At 46.9% G+C, this 25,653-nt stretch overlaps 1 protein-coding gene across 2 annotated transcripts; it reads right to left on the bottom strand.

Annotated features, from left to right (window-relative positions):
* Positions 1 to 2,871: 2,871 nt before the first annotated feature.
* On the bottom strand, positions 2,872 to 23,848 carry Larp6 (La ribonucleoprotein 6, translational regulator). Of its 2 annotated transcripts, none has more exons than XM_052762900.1 (3): positions 23,232 to 23,848; positions 10,739 to 10,946; positions 2,872 to 5,157 (listed from the first exon to the last, which is right to left on the bottom strand). In XM_052762900.1, the coding sequence occupies exons 1-3, from the start codon at positions 23,429 to 23,431 to the stop codon at positions 4,090 to 4,092; spliced, it is 1,476 nt and encodes a 491-aa protein (XP_052618860.1). In that variant the 5' UTR covers positions 23,432 to 23,848; the 3' UTR covers positions 2,872 to 4,089. The 2 variants fall into 2 exon arrangements, with proteins under 2 accessions (XP_052618860.1, XP_052618852.1); XM_052762892.1 differs by having other exon boundaries at positions 10,739 to 10,949; positions 23,232 to 23,844.
* Between the last annotated feature and the right edge of the window lie 1,805 nt (positions 23,849 to 25,653).

Genomic DNA, 25,653 nt, shown 5'->3' with positions numbered 1-25,653 from the left:
AATCCCAGCACTCGGGAAGCAGAGCCAGGCGGATCTCTGTGAGTTCGAGGCCAGCCTGGACTACCAAGTGAGTTCCAGGAAAGGCGCAAAGCTACACAGAGAAACCCTGTCTTGAAAAACCAAAAAAAAAAAAAAAAAAAAATGTTTTGTTAACTTCAAGTTTTTCATGACAATAAGACACATCTGCTTCTGACAGCAACAATTTACTTCAGAGAAGATGATGGGTATTGAAGAAACTCCTTATGGAGTTTGCTTTCATTGTGGCAAGGTTAGCCACTGGGCAAAGAAACTGTTCTTGCCTTTGACTGTTGACAATGTGCTGTGCAGACTGGACATGCAGTACACACAGGAAAAAGAACTGTTGAATTTTGTCAAAACAATGCAGAACAATCCTTCAAAATTCCTGCTTCACAGAAGAGTCTGCCAGACATTCTGCAGGACACAGGAAAGTGACTGATGAATTTTGCCAATACAAGGCAGGACAGTCCTTCAAATTTCCTGCTTCACTGAAAAGTGCCAGATACTCTGGGCCTGTAGGCTGAAGATAGATGCCCTAAAACTGCAGAGGAGCTTTAGGTGACTGTCCAGGCAGCCAAATGCCTCTGTTGTTAGGTAATATTATACTCTTCTGGGTCTTTGATGGAGTTGAAGACTGAATAGTTATAGTTGCAATTTTTCTTTGTTATAATAGAAAGTAAGTTAAGTGTAAAATTTTGGATTCACTAAGACAGGATAGATAATGCATTATTTTCTTTGGACTACAAATGGACAGAATATTGTAAATGTAATTCTTACTTGATAACTGTTTTTGCTGTAGTTATACTATGCTAAAGTTAAAACCTTTCATTTTATTTAGACAAAAGGGGGAAATGTTGTAGAATATTATTTTAAGGTGTGTTACTTTTGTTTATGTTGCATTTGTTTAACTCTGTGAAGCTGTGTTACTTTGCCTGTGTAAAACACCTGATGGTCTAATAAAGAACTGAATGGCCAACAGTGAGGCAGGGGAAGGAATGAATGGGCAGGACTGGCAGGCAGAGAGAATATACAGAAGGAGAACTCTGGGGGGGGGGGAAAGAGTAACCAGAAAAAGAGGAGGACTCCAGGGGCCAGCCACCCAGCTAGACAACAAGCCATGGAGTAAGAGTAAGATTTACAGAAGTAAGAGAATGGGAAAAGACCAGAGGTAAAAGGTAGACAGGATAGGTTAAGTTAAGGAAAGCTGGCAGGAAACAAGATAAGACCAAGCATTCATAAACAAGAATAAGCCTCTGTGTGTGGTTTATTAGGGAGCTGGGTGGCAGACCTCCTAAAAAAGAGCAAAAACAACCAACAACAAGGCAGAGGTTCACCAGGAGACTCAGAAGAAGTTGGACATATGGTACAGAGCAGAGGTAACCGAGCCACATGACAAAACGTAGATTAATAGAAACAGGTTAATTTGAGATATAAGAACTAGTTAGAGACTATCCTAAGCTAAAGGCCAAATCTTTATAATTAATAATAAGCCTCCATGTCATTATTTGTGGGTTGGTGGTCCCAACGAAAAAGTACAACTACATACCACCTTCCCAACCAGGGAGTCATCTGCTAATTTGGATATACCTGTATAATTTAAAATACACTGCTGGGGTTGGGAATGGAGCTCAGTTGGCCAGAGTGCTTGCCTAGAATGCACAAGGTCTTGAGTTTGATCCTCAGACAGTGCATAAAGCTACACATAATAGTAGTGTGTACCTGTAATCCTAGTATTGTGTCGATGGAGGCAAAAGGATCTAAGTTCAAGGTCGTGATTCCTGCTACATGGTGATTTTGAGACCACCTTGTCTCAAAACAAAAACACCCCAAACTTGTCTTTTTCCATTTCCACAACTGTTCAAGGTGAGCATCATTTTCCCACCTCTGCCACTTCATGTGTAAACTTACCAGTATAACTGCTTATGGAGATGCTGAGGACAAGGGAGCTGCCGAACTCACAGTAGCACATGTGACTGAGTCATGTGAATGTGGATGGCAAGGCTCAGCAATGTCAAAACCATTTAGTGGGGCCAGCAAAATGTCTCAGAGAGTGAAAATGCTTGTGATGCACGCCTGATAACCTGGTTTGACCCCTGGGACTCACCGGGGGAAGGAGAGAACTGACTCCTCAGCCCACACCTGTAACTCTTATGACCTCTGTGCACATGTGAGCACGCGCGCGTGCTCTATGACTTGACCTAATGTGCAAATACACCTCTCTCTCTCTCTCTCTCTCTCTCTCTCTCTCTCTCTCTCTCTCTCTCTCTCTCACACACACACACACACACACACACACACTCTCTCTCTCTCTCTCTCTCTTATTCTCTCTCTCTCTCTCTCTCTCTCTCTCTCTCTCTCACACACACACACACACACACACACACACACACACACACACATAATAATAAAAAACATTTAATGCTAGCTTGGGGTGATGGTGCATATGTAACCTCCCTAGACTGAGCCTAAAGGATTGGAAGTTTGAGATCAGCCAATGTTACATGGTAAGACTCTCAGAAAACACCACCACAATCACCACCAGCAGCATCAACAAAGTGAACCCCAGAACCATCAACCCAGATATAGGTTAGTTACCCACATGAGGCCTTATTTTTCTTCTTTAAACCTGGTATAAAGTAGCTCCTATACCTGGATCTTTTTTTCACATGGGATGATTTACATAAAATAAATCATGGGAAAGCTTTTTATCAAAGTTTCTGGCAAACAATCACTACTTGACTCTTAACAGGTCCTAAATCCCCCTGAACGGCCCACGGATAAGCTAACATTGGACTCTAGGCCAGGGTGTGGTACTCCAAAACAGCTTTTGAAGGAAACAGACAATAAGCCAGATGAGGAGGAAATGGAGCCAACGTTTATGGAGAACTGACTACATTTCATACTACCATGCAGCAAAGCATGCCCCAGGACACCAGAAGGCTCGGGGAGCTTAATACTACCCCTAAGTCACAGAACAGGAGTGAGAGACGTGGGGTTAGACTGGCTGACCTGGGGTCCTGCAGCTTTGGTTACCTCAAGGAGTCTCACACTAGCACATCTCAGAATCATCGGCAGGGCTTTTCAAACTCTAGATTCAGGGCCTGGAGAGATGCTCAGGGTAAGAGCACTTGCTGCTCTTCTCAGGATCCAAATTGAGTTCCCAGCCTCCATATTGCGCAGCTCACACCTGTAACCCCAACTTCAGTGGATCTGATGCTTCATTCTGGATTCTATGGGCACACATATGGCATACACTCACACAGGCACAGACATGTAAATAAAGATAAGAAAAAATCTTTAAAAACACACCTATAATCCCTCCTCTGAAATGTGTGTTTCTAGCAAGTTCTCAGGTGATGTCAAGACTGATGGTCTGGGATGCTGTGGGGACATCGGCAGAAACTGGAGCTGCCTATCCTGTGAGACTCATTGTGATGACAGACGTCCCAGGCTGCCAGAAACTTCCAGGAGAGTCCAGGACTGCCCCGGGAGTACACTATGGGGTAGACAGAGAAAATATGTTCTTGTTGGGTTCCTTGTCTAAGGGGTATGGTCTGTGACCTCAGATAAGGGACTCCCAGTGGGTGTTTTATTATTTATTCACTTGACAGGGAATAGACGCTCAGTCCTATAAGACACCATGCTATTGGCTGAAGGATTTGCCATTGAGCAAAACTCCCTTGAGGACTCAGGAGGAGCTATTGCCTGGCCTGCCAAGGACAGCTCAGTCATTGCAGAGAAAAAAAGCCAGTTGAGACAGACAGACTCGCTGCTAGATCTCCCCAGAGAGCCTGTGCCCCACAGCCCTTCACAGACATTACACTCACACACTCCAGGCATTGTCAAAACAGTGGCCATGCTGGGAGCAAGACCTCCCAGCCAGAAGATGGTCTTAAAACCATGGCACACGGGACAATGTGTATACCTTACAAATATATAAATTAAAAGGTCTACGTGGATACAAAAGCTTTCTAAGGGGACTGAATTCCATTCTCTGTCATGCTAGCTATTGGTGAGGACCTCGAAAACAAAGTTTGTTTTCAATGGAGCCGGTATTAAAAATAGAAGGTATTATGTACAGGCTCGGCTTCTCTCATGTCCACCATGGAAGCCTCTGGTGTTGTCGGGGCCTCTGGGCAGCCTCAGCACCCCTACAGGCAACCCATCTGCGGTCTGCATCTTCCGAGACAGCAGAGGACTTGCCCCTGGACTTTTCTCCTGTGTCCCCATCTCAGCTTGGCGTCGTCTGCGAACCCAGGGGCTGCCTGAGGGAGTGACGCTGCTGTCCGAGGAATAATCCATGCACTTTCGGAAGATCTCAGGGCTGGTGCTAAAGTTCAGTCTACCTTCTTCAGCCAGTGGGGATTTTCTGGAGACGCCCTTGCGCTGGGCCAAAGGGCTACTCCAAGGGCTTGAGCATGGGGAGGCATTTGGGCTCAGAAAGATATTCTGGTGACCAGAAGGGCTGAGCTTGTTAGTGGCCATATGCCGCCGGCCAGCCATAGGAGAGGTGGGATTGCTCTCAGGGTCAGAGGAACTGTTGGCAGAAGACTCGTCCCCCATGTACTGAAGCTCCTCCACTCTCTTGTTCAGGGACCTGCTTAGGTGGGTACTTGCTGTGGACTCGTCATCATGGTTCTTATCTTTGAGAGGTTTCTTTTTAGGTGGCTTCATCCCAATCAAGACAGCTTTCATGTTGTCCCTGCCTTGAGATTCAGTGACCATGAATTCATGGGCTTTAATGGCTGCATCTACCTCCTCGAACTCCACGATGGCACACTCTTGGGTCCCCACCTGGCTGTAGCGGCTGCTGATCCTCCGGATGTCGGGGGGCAGCTCTCTCCCAGGTTTGAGGATCCGCACCGATGAGATGACTCCAAAAGTCCCAAAAAGCTTGAGCAGATGCTCCATCACCTTCTCTTGCACCCTTCCATTCTTCTGGGGCGTGGCCAGGGCCCATAGCTTAGGAGACAGGTGTAGGTCATACACCAGCAACATCTTGCTGGGGAGGTTCTCATTGGGGAACAGTGGCACAGGGGTGGTCCTCCTAACCTTCCGGTGGTCCTCATTCAACTCCAGGGTGACTGAATACTTCAAGGCATGTGCTGTGGTCCTCCAGTCCCGTGTGAGGTGTTTCACCTAAAGAACACAAAGCAGGTCTGAATGGTACCTCCTCTCCTCTCCACACTTGTACATGCTGTATCCTCCCTCCCGTCCCTCCTCACCTCTGTAGCACCAATGACTTGAGTCATACCTAGTGTGGGAGATACTCAAATACCAACCAGTCAGAGAATGAGTAAAGGAAAACTTTCTCCAGCCACTTCTTCAATGGTTTCTTTCCTTAAAAAATGTTTAATAAACTTTATTATAAAAAATTTCAAAAAAATATCATATGGTGAAATTAACCAGACCCAAAGTCTATGTATCTCACTGAACAGTTAGAACAGCCATTCTGAAACTGTGGGGTTTCACACTGGGCTTCACACTTTGACTATCAAATGTGTTTCACACAGTTATCCACGACCCAAAAGGAAAAATCCACAAAAGAGAACTAGAAAGATAACCAGCTTTAGATCCTGTTTCTTAACTCATGCCCACCACCTGCGTTCAGTCCTTCCTCGTCCTAATTAATATTCTTTCTCTCTTTTCTACATGTTATACTGCACTCACATGCATAGTTGTTCACATACATGCATATGCTATTGGCTAGATTCTGCATATCAGAGAGGACATCTTTTTTTCCTTTCTGAGATTGTGTGACTTCATTGAATATTATATATTCTAAATCCAACCATTTTTCCTGTAAATGTTGATTATATTTTTTTCCTTAGAGCTGCATAGTATCTATATATATATACACACACACATATACCAGATCTTTCATTATCCATTCATTTGTTGGTGGGCAGCCTAGACTGATTCCAAGTCTTTGCTATTGTGACTAAAGCCGAAAAAGTAACAATAGCTCTGGTTTCTCTTCAGATCATAAGCATCTTTTGCGGCTTTTTTAAAAAAAAAACAAAACACAGGACTGGGGATTGAACCTAGGGCATCATGCATGGAGCTCCAGTCACTGCCCTCCTTTCTCCAGCTTCTCATCGAGACAGCTGGGTTTGGAGCAGTGCTGGGCAGTGGAGTACCGCAGGACAGTAGGAATTCTCCCAAGCTCTCAGGTCAGATTCTGTATTCTCTAGAACTCTCTATTGTGTACATAGACCTAAGCCTCACCTCCATCCACTAGAAAGACTCAGCCTCTCACATATCCACCCTGCTCATCTGAGTGATAGAGATATTAAAAAAAATGTCTACTTCATAGCCCTGTTACAAAGATGAAATGATGAAATGAGGGCTTGGGGGACGGCTCAGCCGGTCAAGTGCTCATTTGTCACGCAAGCATCAGGACCTGAGTTTGACTCCCAGAACCCATGTGAAAAATCCAGGCAGGGTGACATGACATGGGCTCATCATCCCAGCAGCCACCAGCCAGCCAGGTCCAGGCCAGGGAGGGACCCTGTCTCAAAAAATAACGTGGCTGAGGAATGACACTAAAAATTAATCTCCAGCTACTACATACCTGCACTTACACATGTGTGCGAGCATGCATCACACACACACACACACACACACACACACACACACACACACACACACATGCGCGCGCGCGTTAAATGAACAGAAAAAATAGAGAGAGATACATTTGTACACAAAATTTAAAATAGCAGTTCACTCTCCAAGACTACTCAATAACTACATGTTATCACTGTTTCAAATACTTATGTCACAAGTGAGTTTTGGGTAGTACTGGGGACTGAATGTAGAATGTCAGGCAAGCAGTCTTCCATGAGCTATAGCCCCAGCCCAGATTTGTTTTTTCTTCTTCTCTGAGACAGGGTTTCACTCAATAGTCCAGGCTGGACTCAAACTCATGACCCCTCCAAAACGCTGGGATTACAGGCAGTCACACTGAATGGGCTGCTACTTTGGAAGGATTTGGAGGGTCTGGCATTCTCTGAAGCTGTGATTTACAGTTGATAAAGAGAAGCCCCCAAAAGATCTTCCCTGTTTCTCTATAATCTCCCCCGAAGAGTAACAGGCACAGACACCAAGTGGAATCACACTGACCTGGGCCTCTTGAAAAATGATGAAAACAACTCTTCCCTGTCCCTCCCAAGATGGAAACTGTGCGTGTCGATGCTGCAGTATATGAAAAGCTGTATTTATTTCATAAAACGGCAATTTTGTGGAGGCCCACTTCCAGTGAAGGGTGTGCCAGGGAGATGAGTCATCTCCCGAGAACTGGTGGATGTGGGTGGGGTGGGTAACCTGAGCCTGGATGGGGAAATCACCCCGAGTCCTCTGAGGCCTGGCCCATGAGGCTGATCTGCAGAGGAACCAGGAACTCCCCATGGGCTTCAAACAGAAAAGGCACAGAAAACAAGAAAGGAAGGCTTGCTCCCTGGGCAGGGCAGGGAAACCTCCACAGAGCCCTGAGTCCTGACTGACACACTGCTGGAACGTGGGCACTGTCCACTCTGGCCTGTGGCCTCTCATCATTAGCACGAAAAAGCCCCAAGTCACCTACAGAGAGACCTTGGGGGGATCAGCATGCCACAGAGAAGCAGGCCTGGGACTACAGTTGGATTTCTAGTGAACAAGTCAGTCAATCGGGAATTCAGAAGAGAGTGAGATGGATGAAGGTTACTGCAAGGTTGTAGAAAAGCCAAGGCCTGGCATGGTGGAGCCAGCTGTGAAAACAGCTGGGAAGGGAGCATGCGGGAGAGGCGAAGAAATCCTCCCTAAGCTTGAAGTCGGAGTACTGAAGCATGTGCTGCCTTACGAGGTAGGGTGAGAACTAGGGCAGGACCACGTCCTTCCAGAGAGGAGAGCTGTAGAAGACTGGGGAACACACAGAGGCGAGAGCCAGGTCTTCTGGGAAACCTGGGTTACTCTATGGGCATTTCAGGTCTGTGTCTGTGATGCTTTACTACGGTTTCCAATATCACATCAGAAAAGGAACTAGGGGCTGGAGAGATGGCTCAGTGGTGAAGCGCACAGGCTGCTCTTGTAGAGGACTTGAATTCAATCCCCAGCACCCACATGATGGCTCCCAACTGTCTATAACTCTAGTTGCAGAGGATCTGACGCCATCTTCTGGACTCTGAGGGTACTGCATATGCATGGTACACATACATACACTAACACACACATATACACACATAAAATAAAATAAATGTTTTCCTTTAAGAAAGAAGTTTGGCCATGTGCAACCTCTAGAACTTTGTAAGTTTGTCAGAAACTGTGTGTGATGATGGACCATCATTGTCAACCTGACTGGGTTGAAAATTTCTATGGAAACAAACCTCCGGATGTGTCTGTGAGGATGCTTCCGTAAAGATTTAACTGTAGAGGGAAGATGAGCCCTAAACGTGGGTAGTACCATCTCAGGGCCAGGATCCCTGACTGAACGAAAAAGAGAAAACAAGACAAGCAGCCGCACTTATCCCTGCTTCCTGACTGTGGGGTCCACGTGACCAGCTGCCTCACACTTCTGCTGCCACGCCTTCCTTGACATGATGGGGTGCACCTTCAGCCGTGACCCAACGCCTTCTGCCGTGGTTGTCAGGTGTTCGTCACAGTGACGGAGAAGAGGCACTAACGCTTTGTACTCTCCCTGTGTTTGGTGCCTTCCTCTGGGATGTTTCACATTGTGATCAGCAGGAACTCCTCTAGAAGGAAAAGAGTCTCTGCTCTGAATTTGGGGGTGTGAATTTGGGAGTGTGAATGCAAGTGTGTCCACCTTGCAGCTCGTTTTAAAGAGAGGATGCTCCTGAGTGGATCTGTAAGTGGCAGCTAGGAAAGGGGAGAAAGCTGGGGTGGCTCTTGAAGCCCTTGGGGAGCACAACAGGGGGCTTTTCCATTTAGGGGTCCCCAACCCTGGAAGTATTTTTCATGTTAGAACTTGTTCTCTGAACATGAAGCATCCCTTCCCATCTGGACTTTGCAATTCCTACTCATCCTCCAAGACCGCATCCCAACGCCACCACTCCAAGAAGACTTCTCGGTTCTCTAGACAGGGTCCATTGCTCTGATCAGCCAGTCCCCAAATGCCTTGATGTCTTCCATCAGTTTGTCTGTGGTTACCCTGAAGCATTTCGTGGATCTCTTATCTTTTGTTGGACTGTAAGCGCTTCAAGGAAAGACGGAATGCCATATTCATTTAGTACCTCTTGCACTTAACACAACACTCAACAAATACAAAGAATATTGTTTGATGAACGAATAAAAGAAAAAGAGTCCAAGAAGAAGGCAGAGTATACCGGGGAGTCGGGCAGAGGTGAGCTCCAAGGCACGGAGCTTTCCCCGTTGCTCTCTGACAAAGTGTGCTGACATCTTGGCCAGGACCCACTCCTTGTGTGGACCCACTCCTTACATAAGCCGTTATGCAACAAGCTGAACGGTGCTTTTCCATTCTAGTAAATACACTCCCCCCAAGGGAGATACAGAGTTATTATTCCAACTGGTTAGTCAATCCTCGGAGAGCAGCGAGCTTGGGGCCCAAGTTCTGCATCTGTCCACAGTAGGGACAGGCAGTCTCCTGCTTGGCTGCCAGTGCCCCCTCAGCATCTATCACCCTGGGACACAGAGTTCCCTTTGGTATCACATAGAGCAGAGCATGCTGGAGTCCCGGAGCAGGATTTTCTCACTGAGTTCTGTGTGTTCTCTCCCATCCCATACTGACTCAGCTTATCAAGTGGAAAGCTTGAGTGGGTGTCATGCAATTCTAGACTGGCAGGCATCTCTCAAGGTCTCCAGGACCCTCTGTGCTGGTGTAGCACCCTCTGGGCATCCATGTGCCTGGCAAGATGACCCAAACTTTCCTGAGGACAAGTCACAGCATTTCTTAATCACTACCAGCTGAGATCTGTCCTAGCACTCAGAACCCTTTACATAGCATGCAAGTATATTCTCAAGAATGCTCTCATAACCCTCTTGTGTGTGTGTGTGTGTGTGTGTGTGTGTGTATGTGTGTGTATGTGTGTGTGTGTGTTTGTGTGTGTGTGTGCATATGTATATGCATATAGGGAACCAGATGTCAATCCTGGGTGTCATTCCTCTCAGGATCCACACACTTCGCTATTTATTTATTTATATTCAAGACAGGGCCTCTCACTGGTAGAGAGCTCACCCAGTAGGCTAATTTGGCTTCTCCCTTAGCCCCACAGATCTTTTTCTGCCTCCCCAGCTCTGGAAGTACAGGCATGGAACCAAGCTTGTTTTTTTTTTTTTTTTGTTTTTCGAGACAGGGTTTCTCTGTGTAGCTTTGCGCCTTTCCTGGAACTCGCTTTGGAGACCAGGCTGGCCTCGAACTCACAGAGATCCGCCTGGCTCTGCCTCCTGAGTGCTGGGATTAAAGGCGTGTGCCACCACCGCCCGGCCCAAGCTTGTTTTTTGCATGTGACTTCTGGGGATCAAATTCAGGTTCTCCTGCTTGCACGGTAAACACTTCATTGACTGAGTTAGCTCCTAGTGTCACTAAATCCCTTTTCTTGATAATTTTTCTCTTTTTCTGGTGTCATATTTATTTAAAAATTTTCTGGGCAGGAGGGCCTGTGGTTGAGGGGTGGGGTGCCAAACAAAACAACAACAGAATATTTAACACCACAAAGGTCCTCACCCCGGACACAAATGCCTTGAGCAGCCTCTGAGAAGCCGGCCTCACCTTTTTGAAGGAGGTGAGCAACTTGACGCTCACGTAGCCAAGCTTGTTCCTTCGCACGTGCTTGAGCAGGAAGGCATCCTTCTCTAGGTTTTCATCTGAAAAGTAGAACTCAATCTGATCCACCAGCTTCCTGATGAGCTCCTCATCCGGGGGCTTCCATTCCGGCTCCAGTTCCTCATGCTCATTCTCACCTCCACTTGTCGTGGCGCTGCTGAGACCAGAGGGAGATGCCAAGTTAGTTACAGGTTGAACTGTCACCCTCCAAATTCACAGATGGAAGCTGCAGGGCCCAGGAGCCCAGAATGTGGCCTGATCTGGAGTCAGCCACTGTGGATGTTAATATAAGAGTGAGCCCATCATAGAGTAGGATGGCCCCCAATCCCATGCCGATGAGGTTCTCATGAAAGCCAGGAACTTGGGCACAGACACAAACCAGGAAATGGCTACTCAGGATGAAGGTGGAGATTCGGGTGAAAACCAAGTCAGCTGGGGAGAAGCCTGGCAGATCCTTTCCTAGAACCATGATAGGGAGCAGGTCCCTGCTCCATCTCTTCCTTCCGCTACCATTTCTAAGTGTATGTATTCTCCAAGCATCTATCCTTGAGTGAACATTTGATCTTATCTCAACTGGACCCTTCATTTATGACTTCTCTGTTGGTTATACACCATCCAGCATGCACCTGGTTGTCATAGCAACCCTTGGAAATTAGACTGGCCATATCTGAATTAGCTTCCTTAAAGGTAGTTGGCCACATGACCATAAAATATTCAGAAAGTTCTGTCCTCAATCACCCGAGAACTCAAGCTTTTGTTTTAACAAGTATAGAGGATCTTGAAAAAAATAACACAGGGCAGAGGAGACAGCTCAATCGGTAAGGTGTCACATGAGTATGAGAACCTGAATTCAGATCCCCAGCACACAGGTAAAAAGCCAACACAAGGTAGTGCCTGCCTGTAATCCCAATATTAGGGAAGCAGAGACAGAAAGACCCCTGGAGTGTCGGCCAGCAAGGCTAGCCAAATTGGTGGAACCCAGGTTCAAAGAGAGGCTCTGTCTAAAAAAAAAAAAAATAAGATAGAGCATGACTGAGAAGATACCAATATCAGTCTCTGTCCTCCACATATATGCACATGTACATGTATACGTACAAACACACCTGCACAAAAATAAACTGAAAAATGGGGGGTGGGGCGGTGAGTAAAAGAACAGATTCACCATCCACTGAGATTTCTGTGTCACTCGGATGCCAGCAAAATGCACTGATTCCCAAATGACATACATGGTTTTTGTCTTCTCTCCTCATCTTCCCACCTCCAGATGTGATATTTAGAAGACAGTAGAGTAGAGGATATGGATCGCAGGGCCTATCCTGGAACCCTGGGCTTTCCAAGATGCTGCCATGCCAGAGATACTCCATACAAAAACAGGAGTTGATCTGTTACCTGGCTGGGGGGAAACGCCTCTTCCTTCATAGCCATGTGATCACAGCCATTGGGGAGTACAGTTCAAATGAGACCCAATGTCCACGCAAGGGTAGATGCTCGGAAGATGTGAACATTGAGAAGTGGGAGGAGAAAGGAGAGGTAGAACAGGCAGGTATGTGAGGGAACGGATCCAGGCAGAGCAAGTCACCTATGCCCAGAGGGAAGGGAGCAGGGAGAAGGTGGGTGACGGTGTTCAATCTTGTGATGAGGTGCAAGAGGACCAGGTGGAGCGTGGGGGCCAGGTAAACATGCTCTGGATGGGTGTCTCTGGAGGGAGGTCTGACTGCGCCCCATCTTCCCATGTGAGGTGGGAGATGAGCGCTGTGCAGGGAGGAAGCAGACACGGCCAGCCTTGGGGAGCCCAGGGCTCCAGCCCAGGTCCTGAGAGGCAGAGGCTCCACTCCACGCCTTTTTTCTGCCTTGCTTTGTTTATGAGTTCACCTTTGATCGGGCATCAGCTGCTCCAGTTTGGGAGTAGCACTTATTGGTCTGCCCCCTCTCTGTGTGAGTCATTTGTAGTAAGTTCTATCATTTGCCAGTGCACCAGAGTCCAACCCAGACTCTCCACTGGCCATCATCATATACCCCATCCTATCCCCCACCCCCACCTCCTAACAGACATCTTTATTGGCAGGGCTCAGAATCCCTAGGTGTTTGTAGTCATTTTCACTGGTGTAGTGTTTGAAGGCATCCCATTATAAAATGAGAATCTGGGGTCACTTAAATCCCATGGCCTCTTCTTCCAACGTTAAAATTTTTATTTTACTATTGGTTCTTTTCTAGCCTTCTGTCTGTCGTCTGTCTGTTTTGGGATTTGCAGACAGAGTTTCAGGTAGTTCAGACTAGCCTTGAACTCACTATGTAACCAAGTGACCTGTTCCTCTTGCCTCCACCTCCCATGTGCTGGGAATATAAGTGCACACCACCAGGCCCAGTTTTCACGGTGATAGCTATCCAGCCCAGGGCTTCACATGTGCTAGGTAAGTACTCTGGCAGTGGGACCACATCCCAGATCTGTTTGCTTTTGAGTGTACATTTCAGATGGTCTCTTACGTCATTAGCATCCTCTCAATCACTGCTCATTATATAGATATGTGCTGTATCGTCCCAGCTTCTGCTTCTGACCTTCCAAATTCGATTGGAAGAACTTCTGCTCCATTTTCCATAGTTTATTACCTCGCTCTATGCTGCAAAATAATATTGCAAATGCTGTCTAGAGATAGGTATGAAAGTTGAAAGTTAATCTGTTTTATTATTGTGGCTGTGTAAACACATTCCCTGCAAGGCAGTTATTTGCTAAGATAACATTTGTTTAAGTGCTGGGTGGGGATCAAATCCAGGGTCTTGAGCATACTAGGCAAGCTCTCTACCACAGAGCTACACATCCATCTCTTTTGAGACAGTTTTGTTTTTCCGTTTTTGTTTTCAAGGCGGGTCATACAATGGTGGCCGGGCTAGCCTTGACATCACTGTGTTGTTCAGGCTAGCCTTGGATTCTCCAGATTTTAGTGCCCATACTTTCCATGTGGTGGGATTATAAAGTGCACTGCCACACCCAGCTAAGATTGTACTTTTTTTCTGAACGTGTCCTAATAGTTAAGTGACCGTCTGAACTGATCTTTGCTTATCCTTTCTTGCGTGCATCTGTCTTTGCCTTAGTAGTGAAGAACAGTTTTTGATCCTCAGACTGTATGACTGTATCCTCCTGCTTTTTTTTTTTGCATGTGCCTGTATGTGTGTGTGTGTGGGGGGGTAATGTCCACATGCATATGGGTATATAAGTGTGTACCTGGTTTACAGGCGGGCCACCATGCCTGTCCCACATTGATGTGGGTACTGGGGATCCAAATTCTGGTCCTCATGCTTGTACAGCAAGTACATTACTGACTGAGCCATCTCCCAGTCCTTGACTGTTCTCTTTTAAGAGCATACTGTTCTTATTTGGTGGGTACAGTAGCTTAAATTCCCTCTCAGGGTATTGACTGGAGCGCTGACTTTTTAAACACCCAAGTGCTGACTGTTTAAACACTGCACCTCTGTGTTCTGGGGTGCCCGTTCTTTTAATTATTTTTCATGCTATTGCTTTGCTTCAAGTGACGAATAAACAATTCACTTTTTGTTTAAAATTTTAATAAGCTTATTTTAGAATAGTTTTAGAGTTACAGAAAAGTTATTAAAATAGCACAGTGAGTTCCATATGCCTCACACCAGGCATATTTATTATTAATGTCTCCTAATACTGTGGTATACTTCTTAACGAGGGCAATTACGCAGTATCATTAGCTGAAGCACATAGTTTAGACTTCCATCATTTTCCCCTTAAGGATCCCACTCAGGAATCTTGATGACATGCTGTATTACATATCTCCTGAGGCTCCTCTTGGCTCTGACTTTCTTCAGATGTCCTTATCTGTGATGACTTGGATGGTGTTGGAATGTACTAGTTACGTATGTTGTGGAATGTCTTGCCATTGAGGTTTCTCTGTTGCCTCCACCGTGATTATTTTAAGGCATAGGATGCAGGAAGGAGGACCACAGGGGTAAACTTCCATCCTCCGTACATCACATCAGGATACAGTTAGCAACATGACTTCGCACTGTGCTGGACAGGTTTCTCCACCTAAAAGCATCCCTTTCCCTTGGAAGAAATCAGGATCCCTTGCCTCCTCTTCGGGAGGGACGCTAAGCTCTGTGAACTAATCAGAAGGAGGAGGACCCGGTACCTCTCTTAGTGGGTTAAATGGCTCCCCCTGCAGCTCTCTACCCTTGTTGGTTTTTTTCCTAGTTGGCTCTAAACACTTGACGGGGGCAGGCTTCAATGTAGAGCAAACACAAGAGAATCACCCGGCTTTTCCCTGCAGCTGCAGCTCCCCTTAGCCTCCCTAGAACTCCCTACTTTATGAGGTGCGACACCTTCAGTTCCTTCAGAAGCAACCTCACTTCCTTTCTCCTGCCTGGAAGTACCTGCCATGTTGCCCGACTCTCTTTGCTGGTAGACAGAGGCTGGCAAACATGTCTAAAGGGAAAATGTAAATTAAATTACCGATTGGATATTGCCTTTCTTTTCATTCTTTTATTTTCATGCATTTCCCGAGCAGAGCCTTTCTGTGTTCCATCTCCCACCTCCTCCCACCTCCCGCACTGTATTTTGGGCTCCAGCCTCCTCCACACAACGCCACATCACATATTGTGAAGAGGCTGTTAGAGTATGCAGCTGTTCTATCTTGACAATATTACTACTGATGGCAACACGGTCCCCATTGCCCACCGGACAAAGCCTACAGTGCTTAGCTGCATATTCAGATGCACTTAGAACCCAGCTGGCTCCATCAGGCAAGCTCAGATCCATTTACTTTCCTCAAGGTCCTTTGCTCCAAGCAAACAGAAAGGCCCCTGTGTCACAAGTTTCCTCACTTCACACCTTTGCACACGCTGCTTCTGACTCCTTGAATGGCTTGTCCCCCTCTTAGCCATGCAGCTCCCAAGTGACCTTCCAGGAGGGAAATCGCCTTCTCTAATGCTTGTCTGTATCCGTGTCCTTGCTCCTCATGTGCACGTCGTACTAGCCCCCCTGAACGCCAAGTTGAAGATACAAGTCATATTGGCTTCTCTTATTCTGGTACCATTGAAGAGGCTTGCACATAGTACCAAGCTTTAAAAGTGTTTGTAATATAAAGCAAATAGGTTTTGTTAAAGTAATTCATATCTATAGAGACCTTTGTTGTTGTTGTTTTGAGACAAGATCACTATGTAGCCTTGGCTGGCCTAGAACTCTATTTATAGACCAGTGTGGCTTTGAACTCATAGAACTCTGCCTCCAGAGCGCTGAAATGAAAGGCGTGCACCACCATACCTGGCTCTCAGAGACTGTTCTAGAAATGAAGTATACTTACTGGTAAATATATATTAACTCCTCTTGAAGAAGACTTGAGGATATGGATGAGCTCAGTTGGTAGGGTGTTTACCAAGCATAGAGGAAGTCCTGAGTTTGATCCCAGCACCTCATAAAGTAGGTATGGAGATGCATGCCTGTAGCTCGAGCTTTTGAAAAGCGAAGGCAGGAAGATCAGGAGTTTAGTTACCCTAAGCTACCTAGAAATTTCAGGCTATCCTGGGCTATGCCCATCTCAAAAAAAACAAAACAAAACAAAACAAAAAAAACAGAGGCTTAAAGTTTTATACTTAAATATTGCTGTTCACATGAGACATTGTAAACTGAGAAGGTCTTTTTCTATGGCTGTAATTTGGTTTGAATTAACACAGCGGGTAGAAACTGGATCAAAATAGATGATTGGCTTTGGGCAGCACTCCTGTAATATTTATCTCTTTTATAAGGAATTTGGGGGGAAATTGAGTAAAATTTCCAAAGCTGTTTTTCTCATAAAATCTCAAACTAATGTGGGTGTGTTGACTCAGTGGTTAATCAAATGACATTCTGAGAGTGGAAAACACCCAAACGAACATGGAGTCACGAGATCCTCACTAGGCCTTCCAGGCCAGGGGAGAGTGTGTGCATTCATACTGATCTATCGGCGTGTTTGGGCCACAAAGGCAAGGACATCCATGAACAACAGGAAGGACAGGGAACACAAAGAGGAAAGACTGTGTGTAAAAACACTTCTGTTCGGAACCGTCCATGTAGTGTGTTTTTGATTCACTTCTAAATAAGAGATTGAGTCAGAGTTAGTTCCAGAGAGGGCAGTCAACGTAACAAAATATACAGACACCAAAGGATTCTGGGCTGAGGAAGGAGCTCAGTGGTTGAGCACCTGCCTAGCTTGCACAAGGCCCTGGGTTCAGTCTTCAGCACTGCAGAAAGACAGAAACAAACACTAACGGTTGGGGCTGAGGAGATGGCTCATCAGTTAAGAGCACTTGGAAGTTCGGTTCCCAGCACCCACACTGGGCAGCTCGCAGCTGACTATTGACTCCTGCTCCAGGAAACCCAGTGCCCTCTTTTGGCCTCAGATGGCACCTGCACACACATGAGTCAGTCACACTTTTTTAAAAAAATCCTTCCCCTGCTTTCTTTCTTTTTCCTTTTTAAAATAATGGCTCTTCATTGAGATACGCAGAAAACATCTGGAGATGCTCTCAACTTTGGGAAAGGTGTCAAATCATGTTTAGATGCCACTGGTGAAGGCGGTATGTGCTTCATGGCTGGCCCACCAGTTCTCATCTATTCTTACAGACATCATAGGGAGTCAAAATTCTCAGTGTGAAAAAAGGGAAGTAACAGCAAAATCATGTAATGTTAAAACTGAATTATTATACAGATTTATTTTTAAAAGCAGTTCTGTGCCTGGAAGGACCCTGAAGGTGATGGTGCCCTGGTGGAAACAAGCACTTTTGATATTAGGTCTTGGTGTCTAAACTCTTTCTCACTCGTGTTTCAGAAAGCCAAGGATTCCTGTGGGAACGGCTAATTTCCACGGCTGGAGCAGGAAAAGTACAAATGAAGCCTGGAATACGGAGTTCCCGAAAGGGAGGTTCTGCTCAAAACCAAAAGGACGTGCATCCAAAGGGTGCGTGGGGTGAAGGGGCGCCTCCAGCTACATGATAGACGGTCTAAACATCAAAAGTAATGATTGTGACTAATTATAACAAAAGAAAACAGGTAAAAATCCATGAATAGAAATAAGAGAAAACTCAAGTTTGAGGAAAGGCCCTCATTTAAAGCATTCAGTAAGACTGTTGACACTGACACAGAAATTATGGTGCGATAATTAACTCTTTCTTCTGGCCTCATTGGGAGGAATCCTTGGCCAATCCAGAGCTCTTTTCCAAAGGAGAGGGTTGGAGAGGTGGCTTAGTGGTTAAGAGCACTGGCTGCTCTTTCAGAGGACGCAAGTTCAGGTCCCAGTACTCACTTGACAACTTACAAATGACCTGTTAACTCCAGATCCATATATCTGATACCCTCTTCTGGCCTCCATAGGCACTGCATGTATGTGATACACAGACATGCAAGCAAAACATAAAATAATGAAACCAAATTTTAAATTAAAAACAAATATCTCCCATCAAAGAAGAAAGTCTGTAATTTGAAGGCTTTGCTGCTGGACTTCATCAATATTTAGGAAAGAATGAATACCAGTTCTTCTCAAACTTATCCCCCAAAGTTGATTGGATTAAATACTCCCGATTTGTTTTACAACTATGACTCCATTATTAGGGCCAGACAGGAGCGCTACAAGAAGGGAAGTGATAGTCCACTACTCCTGAATAGCACAGATGCAAACAGATTTCAATAACATACTAAAAGGGTTATTATCCAGTAGTTAGAGAGTGCACCTGCAGCCCCAGCTTCTTGGGAGGCTCAGGCAAGAGGACAGACCACTTACCCGAGGAGTTCATCAGCCTGAGCAACATGCTGAGACTCTATCTCTTAAAGCTAAAACAATAAAGAAAAACAAAAGGGCTGGGTCTGGAGAGATAGCCCAGCAGTTCACAGCATTACTCCTCTTGCAGAGGACCAGTGTTCAGTTCCTAGTCAGGCAGCTGGCAACCACCTGTAACTCCAGCTCCAGGGGGAGCTGATGCTTTCCTTTGGCATCTGGGGGAACCCACATGCCCATATATACACAATTAATATAGATTAAATTTTTTAAATTAAAATAAATATAAGTATTATCTACCATAGTCAAGCAGGACTTATTCCTGGAGTGCAAGGATGGTTTAACATATACAAATAAAAAAGCTGTGGTATATCACATCAATGAAGACAGGAGGACCACAAAGATAGATCTGTATGACAGAGAAATGCCTTTAACCATACAGTCAAATTTAGCACCAGTAATGGTGAGATGATGTCTCCTGAGGTGATGTAACAGTGTCAAGGAACAGCCTACAAAATACTCTCGCCAAAATGGTTAGTCCAAATTCAATTAATCCCTTAGCCCCTAACTTCTGCTTCTACAGTAAGTCTATGGCACAGAGGAATAAGTTAATGAAACTATGAAAACTGACTTAAAAGTGAGACACTTGAAAAAAAATACCTGGTCTTACATTCTTCAACTATTAAAACATTAGAAGAAAGAAAGAGGTTAAGAATGTTCCAGATGAGGGTTTCTTAAACTTTTCCCCTAGAAACCCCTTTTTGCCCCAGAATTTTTATGTGACCTTAGATATACAGAGGTATATAAACTAAATATTTATTGGTGATAAAATAATAAAGACATTTATTTTAAAATAACTCATTGATAATAATTTTTAGTTTTATTTTATGCACATGGGTATTTTTGACTGCATGTATGTCTTTGCACCACTTGCATGAAATACCCATTGAACCCAGAGGATCCCCTGGACTTGGAGTTACAGACGGTTGTGAGATGCCATATGAGTGCTGGAAATCAAACCCAAGTCCTCTGGAAGAGCAACTGGCACTCTTAACCATTGCACCATTTCTCCAACTCCCTAATTTTATCATTTATTAAAGACAAAACAAATTGGCACACAAATGCTGAGATGGACATGCTTGCTGTTACAGAAGAAGTGGAGCATTGGCTTATACTTGGTACTGCAGGATGAAGGGCATTCTCCACATTTTTTCAGAGATGGTTATTATTTTGATTAATATTTTTCATTGCCAATGCTGACAACATTGCTTTGCATAAATATGTAATGCAAAGTGGTAGAAAAAAGTCTAGAGCCATTTCAGAATTGACTGGAAGCTCTGTGTCAATGATAAGCCAAAACTCACTTAAAACTATTTCCGTGAAGCTCAAGTCAGCAACCCAGAGAGCAATTTTTAAAATCAACCAGCCAATCAGGAGTTGGAGAGATGGCTTACAGGTTAAGAGGTTTGCTGCTCTTTCAGAGGACCCGAGTTTGAGTCCCAGCACCCATTTTGAGCAGCTCACAGCTACCTGCATCTCCAGTACCAGGGGACTGGACACTTTTCTCTGGTCTCTGTGGGAACTTGCACTCATGTACACCTCCATACATGCAATTAAAAATAAAATAAAAGTAAAACCTTAAAATTAAGCAATTAAAAAACTAATTTGATATACACCAAGGAATGACTAACTAGGAAAAAATAGAAAGTCTGTGTTTTCCATAATTAAACCATCATGTTTCTATGAGAGCAGCACCCTTTGTACACACAGCAAAAACATTGCAATCAATAATACCATTCCACAGTCTTGAATCCGAGTTGAGGCGTTTGGGGCAGCATTTGCTGGCATTTGGCGGTGTGGCAGCCTGCACATGGCAAAATGTGTATACTACGATTGGAACCAAGACTGCAGCGAAGTCACAACATGGGCAAGCACCACCAGAAACATCTCACATTTGCTAGAGACCTTTTATTGTTGCTAAATTGTTCAGAACATTGCCACATTTGGGGAGCGATGCCTTCTTCTGGTCTCCATGGGCACCTGCATTCCCCCCTCCCAGGGTCTGGCTCAGCTGCTGTCTTTATAGGTTCACCATTTTTAGGAAGCTGAACTCTCTACTAAAAGATTCTTCTGAAACAACACACTAGGCAAACTCTGCCTGAACTGACTGGCTGCTGGTTTGAGACAGCTTTAGAAGATGACTGTGGGACGACATTGAACATGGAACTTGACTGTTAAGACAATCTGGCAGGTTATATTAGGGAGTTACTGCTCATTTTCCAAGTTGGCAATGGTAGTGTTAACAGCTTCCAAGGGGACATCCCTGTTAAGTGTCACAAGATGAAGTATTTCAGGTATATCTCAATGTACAACGTACTTCCACATGGTTCTGGAGAAACCATGTGTATCATATACATCTAACAAATACGACAAAGTAACAAGAGTAATAGTTCATGTATTCCTTGTCCTCAGGACTAGGTACATGGATGTGGAAAGGGCTAAGACAAAGCCCCTGCCTCTAAGGGTCTCACTGTCTCACAGAGGGGGACATGTGGCTTTTCACACTATGAAGTGAGGTTCTCATCCCCCACACATTTACTTGGTGCCTGGTCCGTTCTGGTGCTTCGCCAGGAGCTGCAGGCACAGATCTTAGAGACCTTCCAGGGAGGTGTAACTGTGGATTTAGGACTGTAAAAGGTGTTAGACCTAAAATTCACAGAGTACCAAACAACACACAGGAGAGAGACCGACCTAGCTCACCCAGGGAGGGGCACAGGGACTGTGAGGAAGAGGCAGAAGTTTGCAAGGCTGACAAGAAATCCAATAGAGAGTGGAGATGTGGGTGGGCAGAAGTACGCAGGCCAACAACCCCCCTCCCCCCCACGTGCCACCATGCGCAGGGGACAGTGCCCCAGGAGCATGAAATAAGACAGAAGGCAGCCATGGGCTGAGGGGATGAGGTAGGTGGGTGTTAAATCTTAAGCAGATTTAGGAACTGGGGCTCCTTCTTCAGGCACTGGGAGCTGAGAACATCCATACAGAGTAGCTGCTGCCTCATCACACTGGGCCCAAACAGGAGACAGCATTCTCCTGCCTCTGGCTGAATCTTCTCATGCTCTAGGTGTCTGCCCATCAGGCTTTGTCAGCTCCACTAATTTGGAGAGCCACAGGGGGACTTTCAGGGACTAACTCTATGCCAGTAGGCAATATAAAGTGTTGCAGGCTGAAGGCTCCATGATCCTTGAGCTGCTGGAGCTGAGAGTGATGAAGGTGGCCCTGGAGTGACCTGTGAGGGACAAGGGAAAAGGCCCTGAGGATCGGCTTCTCCTAGGACTCCGCAGAGAATCTTTCTAGAACCAAGAAATAAGTGGGGCCTTCACCTTAGCTGTTTAGGAGGAAGCAGCTTTTTGCTGTAGTCACAGACAAGCAAAGCCATAGGGTATTTTGCATGACCTCTGGGGTTATCTGGCTCGGCATCTGTCTTTATAGGCTCATTATTTTTATGCTGGGCATAGAGAGAGCTTTTTGTACAATGGATGCCAGGACACGAAATTATGTCACCGTTCCTGCCCTAAACTGTAAGACTGGCCTTTTCTCCTACAACGGCTGCCTCTGCTGATCTGGCCTGAAATTCTGGGTTCCAGACCCTTTTAACCAGGGTCCCGTCTCTTTTAACTGGGGATGGGGCAGTCCCCTGAGGGGGGGGGGCAGTGTGCTCCCTTGGTGGAACTGAGCCTTCTCTTAGTGATAGAGGAGGTACTTCCTCAGGGTCTTCCCAGCTGAGAGCCTGTGCAGAGTATCTCAAAGGAGGACTCTTACGAAAGGCCCCTTGGCATTTCCCAGCATTTGCTAGGGTCGTTACCGTGTCTCTTTTCTCATTGGCTCCATACGGGATGTCTCTTTAACCGCAATAAGAAAACCATGGTTGCAAAGGGCCTAAACATTAGCGATGGGTGTCTGGCTGAGGAGAAAGCCCAGGGCCCAGGGGCAAGGTCAGACGGGTGCCATACCAACTACAAGCCACTCACCAGTGAGCAGTGGGGGAGCCAGCCCCAGGCACAGAAGGCAGGCAAGCAGGCAGACAGCAACAGGAACCCCCAGGCTGAGGTGAAGCAGCAAGGCCTTCGGCCATCTCAGCTGAGGGCAATCTCTCCACCAGGAAATCACCCCCTCCTGGACGCCCCCATCAGCACATGTCAGCTGTGCCTGGCCTGCGCCCACCCAGAGGCCGAGTGAAGCCATTAGACAGATGATCAGAGCAGATGATGATGGTGATGAAGGATCTTTAGGACCACTGGCATCAGGAGGCCCAGCCTCAGGGGCAACTCCAGGCTGGGTCAAGTGTCTAGTGGGGTGCATCCACCGAAAGGGGCGTCTCCTTCAGAAGTAGGAATGGTGAGGATGGCCCATGCAGATCTCTCTTTTTGGATCGCAGAGCAACCCCCCCCCCCCAAGTCCGGGTCCCTCAGATCCCCGCCCCCATCCCAGGAAGCCTTGTCAATCAAGAATCAAAACCTGCTGAGGGTTGGGGCACAGACTGCCCCCAAAAGCCGGCTCTGACTCAGTCTGCAGTCTCTGTGGCAGGGCTGAGTCAACCCCTCTGCCCTGGTGAGTTGTCGCGCATTGGGGAGCCCCTTGTACCCTAGCCAGGCCCGCGCCACCTCGCCTACCTGTGCCCGCGGCTCGGCTCCTCCTCACTGGCGCTGCCCCAGCCTGGACTGAGGTACCGGGCTGGGTCCCCCGCTGCCTGCGCAGAGGTCCCTTCGTCGTCCTCCTCCAGATCCTCCACGTCCTCGGCCTCCTGGATGGCCACACGGATCTGCACCGTGGTTTCTGGCCCCGGCAGAGCCTGATCGCCGAGCTGGGCCATGGCTGGCAGGGTCCCCGCGCGGCGAGGCCCGGCCAGCCGGGCGGCCGCGATAGCGACGATCGCGCGTGGGCGGCGCGCGCACGGCGGCGACTCAGCCCCGGGGGAGGGACGGGGGTCGCGATCCGCCCCACGCCGCACCGCGGGCACCGCCCTGAGCGCCCGCGCAGGGACGGCTCCTGGCGCTGCACAGGCCTGTCCCGGGGTAAATCCCAGACCCGGTCCCTCCCCGTGTCCCTGTCTGGTGGTGCTCCAGCCCCACAGCTCCCTCCTCCCTGCCGCGTGCACAGACACAGCTCAGCTGGCTTCTGGCTTTGGGCTGGACTAGCGGAGACAGGCACAAGTCAACAGCTCGCAGGAAGGTGGGAGAAAACACAATCTCTACCGTTAGTTCTGGCATAGCCACCTTAAGGATAGGGTGCGTCCTGTCCCCTTAACAGCTCCAGACACACCTAGCAGCTGATCTAACAGCAAATTGTCAGGCCCCGGGAGCAAACCGCCTGAATCAGGATCTTCATTTTAAGGAGCCCTAAAGATGCTAGAGCATCCTAAGTTTCAAAACCACTGTTGTATTGAGAGAGTGTTGAGACAGCACTCAGATATTTACTGGGTGAATAAAAGGACTATTTAAATGCCAGTATGCTCTAAAGTCCTGCCAGGCTTTAACAGCCTTAAGATGAGTTCTGTCTTAGCCGCCTTAATACCCAGAAACAAGGAACATGGTAAGACTTGGGTTTGTATCCACGAAGCTCTTCATCAAAGGCCTTCGACATAACTGACCCCATTAGCCACATCAGGGCACCAAGGAACAGCCCGTTGTCCCACGTGTTTCTTTGCTTTGCTGTGGGATCTTAAGGCAGGAGACACTCAGGGAGCCTGGTCTTTGGGAAGGCAGTGTCCGGATAGAAGGACACCATCACAGTGCCCTGGTTTCCAGGCTTGGGCCAGGAGGCACCTAAGGGCCCAGAGAGGAAGTCCCTTCCCCCTTCAAGGCTAGGAATAGAGCCCAGCATCTCCTGCACACTGGACAATTGCTCTGTCTTTGAGCTATACCCTCAATCTCACGGCCCCTCTTTTGAGGTTTGACTAAATTCGTGTTCCATTGTCAGATTTATTTTATCTTATCTTATTGGGGGGTGGGGATCTCACTGTGTAGGCTTAGTTGGCCTGGAACTTGCTCTGTAGCCCAGGCTGGCCTCAGACTGAACTCACAGAGATCTCCCTGCCTCTGCCTCTCAAGAACAGGGACTGAAGGCCTGTGCTCCTCCCCTCACACTGCCCCCCAACACCGTTACCCCCCTGTTAGTCTCTTTCTGTCAAGAAGAGGAAGGTGCTGGGTGTGACTGCTGCTTCTCTACCAGCTGTTTGCTCACGGCTTCTGGGGAGGTGAGCTACTGGGACAAAGAGGCAAGTAGTCAGAAGTATTTTTCCCAAAGCTGGAGAGATGGCTCAGCATTTAAGAGCACTGGCTTTCTTCCCGAGGACCTGGGTTTGATTCTCAGTATCCACATGGTGGCTCACAACCATTTATAACTACAGTTCCAGAGAATCTGGCACCTTCTGCTGGCCTCTGTGGATGCCAGGCACATTCATGATGTACAGACACAATGCAGGCAAAACACCACACATAATTTCCCCAAAGCCAGATGTACCTCCTTCCAGGACAGCAGAGATTAAAGAACCCACACCCACCTGGAGTGAGGTCAGGAGCACAGGGATTTACAGTGGCCTCTCTGGCAACTTCCTTCCCTGAATTTCACAAGGCAAGACCCACCCTGTGTGGCAAGACAGCAGGAGTCATCATCTGTACCACTCCAGTGGTGCCCATTCCTACTGGGTCCTTCATTCATGAGAAATTTATAATTATCTCACGTTCAGGTTTGCCAGTGCTTTGCCGTACGAATGCCCTGGACCTGGGGATGAAGCTCAGTGGTAGAGAGAGGCTCTAGATTCAACTCCCAGTACCAGAATCCAAAACCAAACATCTCCTGGAGCCCTTATAAAAGTAGGGCTACTCCACATAGAGTAGACATCCTACATAGCAGGTGAACATGGTCCACAAAACTGTCTTATTTGGTTAGAATTTTTGAAGCAAAGGTGAACTGAGGGGCTGGTGAAACGGTTCAGTGGTGAAGAGCACCTGCTGCTTTTGCAAAGGACCTAAGTTTGGTTCCTAGACCCCACACTGGCTTCTGCAAGCACATATCCACAAGCGGATACACACA

This window comes from Peromyscus californicus, unplaced genomic scaffold, assembly GCF_007827085.1.
Source record: "Peromyscus californicus insignis strain IS unplaced genomic scaffold, ASM782708v3 Scaffold_11__1_contigs__length_118956290, whole genome shotgun sequence".
Taxonomy (NCBI): domain Eukaryota; kingdom Metazoa; phylum Chordata; class Mammalia; order Rodentia; family Cricetidae; genus Peromyscus; species Peromyscus californicus.
The sequence above is the reverse complement of the archived record's forward strand: the minus strand, read 5'-3'. Positions and strand labels throughout refer to the sequence as shown.